Source organism: Cyrtonyx montezumae, unplaced genomic scaffold (assembly GCF_038088225.1).
Source record: "Cyrtonyx montezumae isolate F1298 unplaced genomic scaffold, pur_monq_1.0 scaffold_21, whole genome shotgun sequence".
Lineage (NCBI taxonomy): Eukaryota > Metazoa > Chordata > Aves > Galliformes > Odontophoridae > Cyrtonyx > Cyrtonyx montezumae.
In genome coordinates this window covers 3,480,409-3,493,756 of record NW_027071948.1, presented here as the reverse complement: position 1 = coordinate 3,493,756, position 13,348 = coordinate 3,480,409, and the positions used below count along the sequence as shown (strand labels likewise).

The following is a 13,348-nucleotide window of genomic DNA, read 5'->3' as shown; positions in this document are numbered from 1 at the left end:
ACAATCCAAAAACTGTTTTTTTCTTAAACAACGGACAGATCTGAAAATCCCATTTACTTCAAAGGCAGTTCACTGCTTTCTTTACAGTACAAATGGGCACACAGCATAGAATTCTTATTTGGCAGCTTCTGAAGAGTTTCAAAGGATAGTGTCAAAGTCAAATTTCAACATATAAAGTATAAAGGACAAACTTTTAACATATAAAGGATAAAGGACAAACAGTGAGGGAAATATTGAAACCGTGCTGAACGCACTGATAAAAATAGCATCCTCTAATTCGACAGATCCCTAAATTCACATCGCTTGAGAAAGGATGTTCAAGTCAATCAGAGGAGCATTAGTGGCATGCATTTCCCCACCCAATCCCTAATCCACATGTTCCCAGTGAGTCTTAAAGGATATTTAAGAAATCACCACTATGGCACAGGTGGATATCAGCCAGCTGTCAAAGCACACAGCACATCAGCACTTAGCAATGGCGATTAAACTAATTAAAACAGCACTCCCATCATGGATGCAACATCTCCATTAACCTGAATGCCTTTGTACACAGTATCCTATGCAAGCAGCTGCATTAGTGTTCATTCTGCATTAATGGGGCAAATGAAAGTGAGAAGTGTGCGTATCTCTGACTGCTACAAGGAGATCCATGAGTTTCCCTTTTAAGACAAGGCACTTCATTTTAATTAATTTTAATTAATACTCAATTCTGAAAGTGGATGATTATTTTAAAGTATTTTTTTCCCAAGCTTCACTTGTGCAGTACTCTTCTAAAACCCAAGAAGAAAGCTGCTTCCTCTGAGCAGGCTGGACTCCATCCTGACAACCACTATTCCTATTTCTCGTCATCCACAAGACAAGAACACAAGCAGGGCTGCTCTTCTAGCTCTGCACTAAAACAATGGGGTAGCAGATTGATGGTAACCTACTGTTCATTTACTGTCACCCCATCCAGGCACTTTTAGGCATTTCTTCTCAGAAATTGGCAAAACAAAACAAAACAAAGCACCTTCAGTATTTAAGCAACAAACAGGAGTTTTCAGACTCATGTCAGTACCTGTGCTTGTGCAGAACTCAAATCACACGGTGATTTTGCAGAGGTAGCCACAATCCTCAGCAAATAAATGAGACAATACTCACTTGTTTTTCTCTTACCACCTATTGTGTATTCCTATGGAGCTGAAAGGATTTTCTATGTTTTAGAAGAGAAAAAGCCTTCCCAAGGATGTGCAAGAAAATCCTGTTTTTGTGCACCTCAAGGGTAAAGTACAGTGCACTACTAAAACAAAATTCCCAACAGAAAAGCCAACAGCACTGTACCTGCAGCCCAAAACCTCATTTTGCAAATTTGACTCATGCTCAAAGTATTGCTCATCTACAAGGTTTTACTTGAAGAATCAAGGCAATTTTGGATGTGATGTTTTAATTACTTTGTTCAAGTTGGCTGCAATGTCACAGGTGAACAAATTACATCTGTTTGAAAAACAAACCCATCTCAAATGGTGGGATCATCCTGGTAGGGCTGTCAGAGGACCTACTCTGGATCTCCTGTACCAGAGGGCAGTATTCTATCAATAACGTGTGCAGAGGCTGCAGTGCTGACATTTGATTAAAACAACACACAAACGATGCATGGCTGCCACATGTTGCAACCAGCACCTACACCATGCATAGCTGGGAAATAAAAAAGTAGGACAAGAAACAAAAAGAAGAAGGAAAGTAAGCTTGGGGCACTTTTTTCTTCAGCTATGCTGAAACATGTAGAAGTGACAACTACCAGTAGGGCTCTTGTTTTAATCAAAAAAAAAAAAAAGCAACCTCAAGTAAATCAAGGATGTTCGTGCAAAATAGCACAAGTCATTCGGCTGTACAAAGGCACTGCAAAATGGATTGATCTCCCCAGACCTGGCACAGCAGCCACAGTGGTGTTTTGATTTATTTTTTCTTTCTCAAGTTAACTGCAAAAATAAGTTCTCCTCAAAGCTTTAGATTGGCTTCCACTTTGTCCACAGTTTTAGCAATATGCTCAGTTTTGTTTTGCACTTTCAGAAATTCTGAAAGAACGAAGGTGATATTTAATTAAACTGGGACGAAACCCCAAACTTATAAAAGTTATTCCTTAATTAGCATTTTTTCTGTAATTTGTTTGGAACAACCTGAAGTGAGGTCTGCAAGCATTTGTTTCACAGAAAATCAACTGCAATCACAGACACTTCAGACCACGAGACATATTACAATTTCTAACCTGCACTCTGCGTGGGGGGAGAAGGAAAACTAATATTACTTTCTCCTAAATGTGATCTTCTCCTTGGTTAAAACAAGTCTTGACACGGGGGTATAAATCCAAGACCAAAGGCACTAAGATGAGGTATTGCATTATGAAACAGTTCTGTTCTCCTGTCTTTATCCCAGCCAATTGGAAGTATTAATCTATACATCTTCCTATGAAAACTATTTCAAGAGTATCCCCCCAACTCACAGCCCGAGAAAACTGGAAACCTAAAATAAGAATGAGCTCTGAGAGGCTTCTTTCTGCACCATTCAGGGAACCAAAAAATCCCAGTTCCTTTCCACAATCCCTGTGTAGTAATTAAAAACCATCACATTAAAGAGATGCGATGGGAATTAGAAAAATCTTATTTCCAAAATATTGCTTCAATCATAGATATATTCTGACATAAAATTCCATTCAGACAAGCTTCACTGTCACAGCAATTTCATACCAACGATCAGGAACTTATGCAGAAGGACAAAACCATGTCCTGCTCAAGACTGTTGTGGCCCAACAGCTTCTCTTCCTTCCTCTGTACAAAAAGCCACATCTTGTCAGCCAGCTTTTGGTTTATAGATAACTATTAAGAATCTGAATTAAGAGTGGAAAATATTGAAGAGCCAGATCAATTCTAAAACAGATGATCAGTTTCCTTATTTCAAAAAAATCAGAAAAAAAGGCACAAAAAACATTCAATGCTATAAACTAAATTCCTCTTTTGATTGTCTACATAAAACACGGGAGGAAGGCAGTACTTGGTAAGTTCCAGACAATATTTTCAACATTAGAAAAATACTCCAAGATACACGCACACACACAAAAATAAAATAAAAAAATCGGTAAATGTGCTAGCAGAGCTCTCCCATCCACGTCCCTCCCTCCAAATCTTCTAGTCTATGGAGAATGTGATTACAATTTGTCAGAATTTTCTTCCCACCGATGCTGTTAGAACTGCACCAAGTCGCATGCAAACCAAACGGGCCGAAGGGCCGGTACCTTGTGCCAAATTACTCAAGTTCGACCTGGCCAAACCCAAGACAGAAGCAGAGCCAATCCTGGCTGTTTCTAAAGAAGCCAGCATTGCCCCTGCCTCTCTCCTCCCCACGACTAGCCTCGGCCAACTGCTCATACTGCGGTCTCTCTGCCCGCTTTGAGGTTTGGCGCCGAGAACTGGCGCCTCATCCGCGGGGGCGTGACGAACTGGTGGTAGTGGTTAGGCCGCTCAGTCTGTTTGGAGTGGGAGTGAGCGGCACCGCCCTCCGCGCTGCCTCCAGCGCCGTGGCTGCAGTACGGCTGGCGGTGCTGGTGGATGTGCCGCTTCTGCTGGAAAGTCTGCAGGTCTGGGTTCTGCTGCCCGCTGCACAGGGATTCCGATGAGCCCGAGCTCTGACGCCGCAAGGATTTTTGAGAGCCGTTGTTGAGGGAATTGCTTCTCCAGCGCAACTGAGGCGACGGCTGCTGCTGACTGCTGGGCTGCGGCGGCGCGTTTAGCTGCTGCCTGTTAATTTGGATATTATCTTGATTCCTCTGCGGGCCATAAAGATTCCACAGCTGCTGAGGGTCTTTAGAAGCACCTCTACTTTCTTTTTCTTTGTTTTCATCTTTGCTCTTATCATCATCTTTCGGAATTCTAACCTCAATAACTTCATCCTCTGTGATAATTATATGAGTGCCTGGACTCCACGAGTTCCTGTGCTTGGGGTTGCTTTTGAAAGGAAACCGGGGCTTGCGATTTTCAGGCGGGATAAACCGGTGAGGCATATTTTGCCGACGAAGCTGTTTGGCTATTTCCTGCTGCTGCAGATTTTTAAATCGAATCTGTTCTTGCCTCATCCAACGCAGTCGCCCACGTCTGAAAGCTGGGTCACCTGCCATTAGCTGAGAAACACGCTCCTCTTTAGCAAGTTCATCATTGTCACTTCTTCGTAAGTCATCTGTGGGCTTCTTATCCACATCTGCTACACTGGCAGAGTTTGGAGATTTAACATTAGCCACAGCTGCCTGAGCTTTCTCTGCAGACCCTATCAGTGGTAATACCTTCTCCATTTTTAGCATCTTATTTCTAAGAACTTTTATCTCTTCATCCTTCATGTTGTTCTGCTTCTTCACCTCTTGCAAAATATCTTCCAGCTTGTCTATATGCACCTTAAGGTCATCCACATCAGTTACTCCTTTACCGTTGGCCATAACATCTTCAATTTTCTCATCTCCAACTCCTACTGTATCCCAGACATCACGGGCAACAGCTCGCCATGATTCACGCTCATTTGGATCTTTTTTCCCATACATGGCACAAAGCTCCTTCATTTTAACAATGGCCAAAGCCTCAATCTCCTGTCTAGTGTGCCTGAAGTCATTGAGCGCTACCTCATAGCAAATCTCTTTCACAGCCTGGATCTTTAAGTCTGAGATGGTAACCCATTTGGAGTCTTTGCTAAGGCGTCGGCGTTGGGGGATCTGGTACATTTTAATAGGCTCTCGTTTCTTCCCACTGCTGGGGAGGCCACACTTTTTTACAATGGTTTGGAGCTTGCTGGGGGGCAGCTTCTCTCTCAGGGAAGTGATCAGTCTCCAACTCTCCTCACACGATCTCTTGTCCGAATCATCCCCACTATCAGAGTCTGCATCCTTTGGAAAAACAAAAATCAAGAAGTGGCCCCAAAATAACCAAAATTAAAATTGTAAGAAAACGGAAAAGCTAAACAAGAAGTAGCAGGCAAAGAAAACTAAATCAAAAATCAAAATAGAACAAATGATAAGGCAGTCCCTGAAGACTGAGTGTTAGGACATAAACACATCTTCGAGAGTCATGGACTGTCAAAATTGGATCTCTTCACTAAATTAACATTACACTTAGAAATCTTATCTCAAAGTATCAGGTAGTCTAAACTCTTCCCTCCCAATCCCTTCCAAAAATCTTTATAACAAGAAGAAAAAAAAGTTCCTGATTAAAAATAGACAAAAAAAAAAAAGTGAAAACTGCACTTCACACATGCTACGAGGACATGCAAATCCCCGCCACACACATTTGCCTTGGTTACTGCTGTTGCTTCTTTCAGCAAATCCTCCCCACGTAGGTGATTGTAACAGCCATCATAGAAGATGCCATGAGCAGCCAGAGTAAGTCGGGTTAACACTGGTTAGTAACGTTGCACATAGTTGCAGGGATGCTCAAGTTTAGAATCCGCTTCACTACAACAGCAGCCAGAGAAGTGTTAGACGATAAGAAAAAATCAACAGAAGCAGCCGAAAGGTTCAATGTTAAAGGACTGTAAGTGCCACTAGGACAGGTGAAGACAGTGGTTCATACTTCCAGATTTGCTACAAGCTAAAAGGACATCCAGAACCAGAGTTTCAGAGGTGTGTTTGTTTTCCATTTGTCACCTTGTATAGTTTAATAAAAATAAACAGGTCTTGACTGTCCGAAGAATGAGATTCAGAAGAATGTAGTAGTAGTGATTTTTTTTTTAATTTCAATTGTTTTAATACAAACTCTCAATTTTATATCCTTGATTTGTTCTCTTCTCAAACCCTAGAGCTTCCACACACTTGCTAAGTGTCATGCTGGTTTTGCTTCTTCATTACAAGTTTTCCATCTTTTGCTAAGTGATTTGGAATGAGCAGTGCTTCAGGTTTCCATATGCTAGGAATGTTTGTTCAGGTATACTGCAAAGTTAAGCACACCCCCGTTACTGCTTACTGCCACAAGGAATTAAAGTCAGACTACTTTTTTTCCAAAGGAATTACTAATTTAAGATATCTCTTGAATAAGTAAAGGAAAGTCCTATGTATTAGTGCTATGTTATCCACTAGAACCCGCATCGTTTTCAATAAAACACAGCAGTCAGTCTCCAATGAGCCTCTATAGTGTCCCTATTGTTCCACACGGAGTTCTAATACACAAGAAATCAGGAACAGTAAGTGACAGTTATTCTAAAAGCAAAGGAAACCCAGGTCATCAACTACAAACCACGGGTTCCTGGTAGGTCACACAGAATGGGGAATACAGTATAATTTGTTTTGGAACAGTGAAAGGGAATAAGAAATATTGTTCTGCCCTGTGGTCAACAAGCTCTATAGCCTACGATTCATTTTTTTGGGCTGCTTGTGGCCATACGTATGTTTAATATTTAAGAACAGCACTGGAGAATCGACTTCTACCACTTCAGATCAAAGCACCAGACTAGAAACAGAACCAACTCATGATTTTACAGTTGACAAAACATGGAGCCTAAGGAAAAAGCATCTAACAAACTGCATATTGCAGTGGAAACGAAAGATGCCCTGGAGGAAGGCACTGTCCAAACTGCGGATTCAAGAAGAGGTCCAGAAAGGCAAAACACAAACTACTCAAACATTAAGGCACAAGTTCCTCAGGGTTATTCTCTTGGGTTGCAGAATTACCACGTTACTATTGATGGGGAAATTGATGTGTTGCATATTAATAGACACCATGTGGACTTTGTCTTACACACACTCAGAGATTAATCAACCTAATTAATATAAGTACACACCCATACTCTAATTCTAAGCGGTCTCTGCAAAGGCATAACGACCAAGAAAGCCAGAAAGATAATCTCAGTGAACAACTTTTCACATTCCACTTGAAAAGCAGTGAATGATATTTCTATTTCCAAGTAATGCCAGCAAGGCACACATGTTAGCTGGAAATAGCAGCTCTTGCCCTCCAAAAATTACCATTTTTGTACAGTGCATCTAACTATAAACAAATGCCAAACTTTTTTGGCATCTGAGGACAAAAACAAAACAATCTGGTAAACAGAATTAGCCAGCCTCTTATATCCAAGATTCTAATCCCATTTAGAACAAGAATATAAATATTTCAAAATAAATCTTGTATAGTAGTAAGATTAAAAACCTGATAGTATCTGGATATTGTGGCAATGTAACTTTTATGTACAGTAGCAGAACAATTGGAAGGCACTCCCAGATTTCCCAATCGTTATTCAATTGCTGCAGAGTTAGTAAGTCATTAATCCAGTCCATTCCTGACTCTGTACAGTGACACAGAAATTACAAGATGTGTCAAGAATTCTAGCTGTCACCTGGAGCATTCTCATTAAGCAGTGTGAAAAGCAGAACCCTGACCAGCAGATGAGTGAGCTAATTTATTACGATCCTCATAGCTAGGAAACCTGCCCTTCAGGAACTACACTTGTAATGTATATGGGATTGTCTTTCACTTTTGCCCATTAAGTGATCAGCAAAACCAAAACAAGCTTAAAGAAAACAGTAACCACAGTATGGTATTAGATAGAAAACTGTTTAAATAATCTTCCCCTAATCATAAGTATACACGGTAACAAATCTCCTTTCACAATGCTTGCATCAACCCAGCCTTATCTGCAGCAGATCCCCAGATAGCCAATTCTCATGTGTGTAATTCATTCAGCACCTTTATGTGTGCCTGTCATCAAAATTCAAGGGCTGAAATTGCATGACTTGTATCTCCTTTGACACGCAGTCAACACTTAGTTGTTTTTCTTGCAGTAATGCTTTCAGTTACACAAATTTTAACTATGCAGTTGAGGAAACATTACAGGTTCACATCAACCTCTTTTCTGAATTAAGTTTGCTTTGGCTCAAAGTCTACAGCAACTCCTCTCCATCCAAGAGATCAGTCCCTTGTAACAGGATATTTAGAAATGGAGAAAGCTTTAAGTGCACTGTACAATATAAACAAAAACTGATGTAGCTTCTACATACAGAAGACAGTACCCTGCTCCACTCTGCTCCTGGGAGAAGCATTAAGAAGTTTAAATCCCAGCACACATTTAGCAGCAAGTTTTCAGGAGCCTCAAACTCACAATAGAAACAAATGAACTGTGATTATGGAATTTCTATGGTAATTAAGGAAGAATTACATTTAAATTCTAACTAAATGACACGCTGATATAATTAAAACAAAATCAGGAGACTCAGGTTTCTTTAGGAAATCTTCCCTGGTCTTATCCGTGTTTTTAAATGTTCAGAAATTGCATGCATTTCCATTTGTAATAAAACTTCAGAAAGTACTTTTCTTGAAAGACTGAGGTCTTCCTATATCAGCAAATTTATCAGATTTCTTTTTAAAGAAAAAAGTGGAATTGTAGAATCCCCATTCTTCTGAATGAGTTAACATCCCCTTCGCACGCTTGTTCCCCACTCAAAACCCCACCATCAGCAGGTGTAGCATTAAGAACCTTAACCATGCAGGGGAAGGGAAAAGGGTTAAAACATGCACAATGCAGCAACATTTTCAGACATTATTCAAAAAAATAAACCTAGTGTATAACTGGTCTAGGAATCTCTTTGCCAGCACAAAATTAGTACTTCCTCGTGATCCAAAACAAAAATCAAGGCAAACTCCCCAATAAATTGATTAGACTACTGAACAGGAACTTCAAAAATCATAAGAGCATAGAAATGCCCTTCTTTAAGCCTACAATTCAAGAAATCCAACCTGCCCCAAGAAAAGCTGATTAAAACCTCTTCACTGTCAATTACAATCCCAAATTAACACGAAGCAGCTCGCTCACACTGATCATAATCCACTGTAGATGATTATTTGACAGCAAAGGGATAACTGCATTGTGCAGACAACCCAAGCAGGTTTCCTAAACTTTCAGATAAGCAAGGATAGGAATCACTGTTTGCCAAAGGTATAGTTAATCTGAAGGACACATACCAGTCTTTGCTGCTCCAACAAGAGATCTGCTTCCTCCTTCTCCTTCTTATACAAAATCTCCATTTCTTGTAATCTAAAGATAAAAGATCAGAAGTAGCCAAAGAGGTCATTATTTTCATGCTGGCATTACTCTATATGCAGAACTAAATTACACTAGATTAAAATAAGAGTAAAAATAATTCAATTTAAAAAGAATTACTTTTTGTTATACAGCTACTATCTTATTTGCCCCTTTAAAATCTAAAATAAATAATCAATAAATCACAACTTACTGAGATTAAGAATCACCTTCAATCGATTAAAAGGATCTAATTCATTACATAGGAGAGGTTTAATGGACTACTGTAGAGGTGAATCAAACTAAACGTTTCAGAGCAGTCCTCCACTGCAATCTGGTCTAGAGAGCTCATGGCAGGTGCTTAAATAGGATCTATTAGTTTATTTACTTATTTTTAAAAGGAGTCAGAGCACTGACACACTCAAGTAAGATTGAGGAAGTTTTCTGAACTTTCACTAGAAATAGCAGTGACAACACATGGCAGAACCAGCACTGGAATATGCTGACAGAAGGACATTACTGTAACTCTGATGTTTAATTTTGGAAGTCTCACTTAGGAGTCTTCCATATATACATGGGACATCAGTTTTAGGTTTACCACTGAAACCACTCCCATCGCCTACAGCTCTATCTTTCCTGCTGCAAACAGAAACTCTTGGTTTCTTTAATACCTTTTCTCCATCTCCTGCTTCATGTCAATGCCCTGCTTCTCCAGAAGCTCCCTCTGAGCAAATGTCCAGTCAACAGGCTCAGAGGGAGTCTCAGCTGATGGAGTTTTCTCTCTCTCTGCTCGTGCTTGCTCCGGATGGTTGAATCGGAAGACGTGGTTTTTACCCATGATGATACGATTTCCTAAAAATAGCAACAGAAATTAATTACTCCAGGATTCCAAAGCAATTAAAAAACATAACTGAATCATTCATTCCATTTATCTTCTTGTGTGGTAGCAACAGAGAAGACTGCTCAGCAAGGATTGTGGTAGACATTCAAGTTACTAGGTGACAAGGGAAACGAATATTTTGTTTGTAAAAAACAAGCCACTGCTAATATAAAGCATTGCTCACAGAGGACGACTTCCCTCTGAGGTCCAATCAAATGTTATGGCAGAGCTTATCAAAAATTAAAGGACAGACTTGGCGACCAGGCAACACAGCTGCAACAAATAGAATATTCACTGAAATCCATTCTTCTCCTTCAGAGACACCACCAAAACATGGGCAGAAGTTACTTAAGCAGAAACTTCAGCTTAGAGTCTAACTTCAAAATAGGAATGCATACTTTTCTTAAAAATGTCATTTATGTGTATTAATTAGAGCCCTAATCAGTAAGATTCATGGAAGGATTCACAGCTTCTTTCAACTAAAGTGGGAAAGAGCTGAAGAAACAATATCTTTCAGCTACATCCCAGAGACATAAGATACTCACAAAGATGGAGACGTGCCTGATGGACAACAGTAAAATTCCTTTGCTCTTCCATACAACATATTAATGTAGTTAAAATAAAAATAAAATCTCATTCTAGCAAGTAGAGCTCCAGAGTAATCAGAATTGCTCTTGCCAATATATTGACAAAAAGCTATTCTGATAAGTCAATTGTCCAGATGCAGGAGGAAAGAAGGAAAATTATTAATTACTTTCATTAAAAAAGTGATAAATGATACAGACAATTCTCAGTGTGAGCCATATGCAGGCACAGAACAACTTCAGGCTCGTGCTGCAGTCAGTACACTTTGATCCACACAAATACCTCCTTCTAACTTTGTGGGGAAAAAAAAAACAACACTGATGTTTGTTTTTAACCACTGGTGAAAGTTGGGTTAAAGATGATAATTTACGGAAGTCACTTCTTCCCCTCAAATTCTTTCCCCATGTGCCTTTCTAAAGGAATGTAGAGGATTGAGTATGAAATCTAATAAGAGCAAAGAGAAGCTGCTGCACTCCCGCAGAGGGTCATATCTTAGCTTTGCCAGGAAGCTGGGAATTTTCCATCAGCAGCTGGCAGTCTGTCTGCTCTGTCTCACTGAGACTGCCAAGGGCAATAGGTTTGGGCAAGAATGTACTGGAATAACATCAGGGAAAGCAGAAGGACAAGCAGAAGGATGCTGCGTGGCAGTGAATATATAAGTGTGCTTACAGTTAGCACAGCAAAGAATGAAGGAAAAGGAACTGCTGACCAGAGAAAAACAGTGTCTTGTTTAAAAGCTGCACTCCAAGGAAGTTCACACTACTGCTCATTAATAGCACTCAACATTCTCTACAAATGATGTAAATGTCACATATGTACAATTCTTAGATACAGAGACCAAAAAAGTAAACAGCAACCTATTCTAACCTCTCTTACCTGAGCGTAACTGCACAGGCTGCACAACCCGCTTGCCATTAACGTACGTTTCTGACCGTTCACAAGGCTCCAAAGTAACAATGACTACAAAGAAAGCAACAACAAATGAGACTTTAGAGGGCACTGTACAGAAACTGCAAGTCTACAAACCCTAGAGACCTCTCATTTTGTGCCTTATTAACATCAAAACAAGATGCAAGTCAACCACTCCTCAATGCTACAATGCTTAATAAAAATAAAACTTCACCACAGAATAAATACAGCCAGTATCTCAGTGCTGCAAGGGGTAGTTATTGCTAGTTATTTTCTGCTTGAATTTTCAAGTTTACAGTTAATCAAAACCAGTTACCTATCAGAACAAAGGCTGCAGTTTGAACATTACCTCAATTCTATTTTGTTCCACCAAGACTCAAGAAAACAGTCAAAACTGAGATGAGAATTTGGTGCCAGTATTTAAATACAAGTGTTTTCTGACTAAGTAATAAGCAAAGAATGTAAAATACCAGCAGCACTTGGCTAGGAAAAGTAATTTTTCACCTTCACCGTTGTTGTTCCTCTCACTTCGGAAGATACAGTGCTCTTCTTTGATATGAGCCCCACTCAATACAATGTCTTGCCTTCGCTCAGCATCAGCTTGGCCAACCCTGAGTCAAACAGAAAACATTTCAAGAACAAGTCAGTTTCTAGAGCTCCACAGAACTATATACCCCAGAAACATCCATACAAGTGTACAGTATTAAGCCCCAGAAGCATGAAGATGAACGTCCATTCTGAAGTCCACTATTTGAGCAATTCTAGATAATTGCTAGGCACGAAAATGGACAATTTATTTGTACAAAGACAAGCTGGTATTATATCCAATAAGACAGCAGAAGAGACACAGATAATCTATATGCATTGAATGCTCAGCCTTATGCTGGTTGTTCCTCTCAAGTACTGTGGCTTTCTATTTTCCACCATCAAAATCTCAAAGGCATTTCCAGTGCACTTCATTCCTTTGGTTTGACTACATATTAAAAGGGATATCCTACTTTCTTTTTCTGCCCAGTGCAGTAGTAAATATCTAATAAAGCAGTGTGACCGCAGAAATTTCTTTTAAAGCACAAAATAAACTTAAGGCAGAACATGTTTCGGTGCTTTTTTCACCTACAGCAAATTCCATGCTTCACTTATACCCAGAAACTGAATAACTCATGAAACATTTATTATTTAATGTCAAGGTGTCTCCAGCAGAGAAACTTAACCAAACCAGACTTCAGAGCACATTAATACCAACCCTCACCTGGTAATGCCATCTTTGATGTAGTAGAGCAGGCATTCAGACATGAGTGGATCTTCATTAAGGTTTACAAGATGAGGAGTCTGAAACAGAAAGAGTTAATTAAGAGTTGAGGTGCTACTTTTAGGTTTCTTCCCACAGCTGTGTGGAGTGTACAACAATCCAGCAGTTTTTTGCTACATACATCCAGGTTACTCCATAATCCGTCTCTTCAAAAATAACCTCCTGTAACACCAAAAAGCCTCACAAGGATAACAGCAGAAGCACAGCTCCAGTTAGTTGATATTTGAGACAGTAAAGAAAGAGGGAATAGCTCTGTCTTCAGTTAAAAACATAACAATTCCTTGGAAAGTAAATTTGAATACAGAATATCCAACAGCAGAAATGGGTGCACAAGTAATATTTTGCAATTGATGTGGAATCAACTATGGCTTTTCTTGGGCAATATAACCCAAGTGTTCACTCAGCAAAGTTCACCGAAGTCAAAAGAAAACCTAAAACTATCAACTGATACAAACAGCTAAAGAGCTCTTCATCTAAAGCTTTTCTAGATTTAAATCCACTACAGGCACTATAAACCAACCTTCTTTGGTGAAAAAACCCCATTGGAATCAGCAAACAAGTCACATGGCCTTGGTGTGAAAATCTAGCCAGTGAGACAGCAGTAAGCATAAGCACAAAAGAAAGGCAAAAGTGTTAACAAACAGTGA

The 13,348-nt window shown here is 39.7% G+C and overlaps 1 protein-coding gene across 10 annotated transcripts in view; it reads right to left on the bottom strand.

Annotated features, from left to right (window-relative positions):
- The window catches only part of KIF1B (kinesin family member 1B), a 78,159-nt gene that overhangs the window by 30,773 nt on the left and 34,038 nt on the right, over window positions 1-13,348 (bottom strand). For 9 of the 10 annotated variants that reach the window (XM_065738089.1, XM_065738095.1, XM_065738092.1 and 6 more), the window contains 5 exons: window positions 12,642-12,721; window positions 11,897-12,003; window positions 11,360-11,443; window positions 9,690-9,870; window positions 8,961-9,033 (listed from right to left, as the gene is read on the bottom strand). In XM_065738089.1, the coding sequence (XP_065594161.1) occupies window positions 8,961-9,033; window positions 9,690-9,870; window positions 11,360-11,443; window positions 11,897-12,003; window positions 12,642-12,721 (525 nt within the window). Of the gene's footprint in view, window positions 1-2,036; window positions 4,901-8,960; window positions 9,034-9,689; window positions 9,871-11,359; window positions 11,444-11,896; window positions 12,004-12,641; window positions 12,722-13,348 lie in introns of those variants that run through there. The other variant, XM_065738098.1, reaches the window with a different exon arrangement.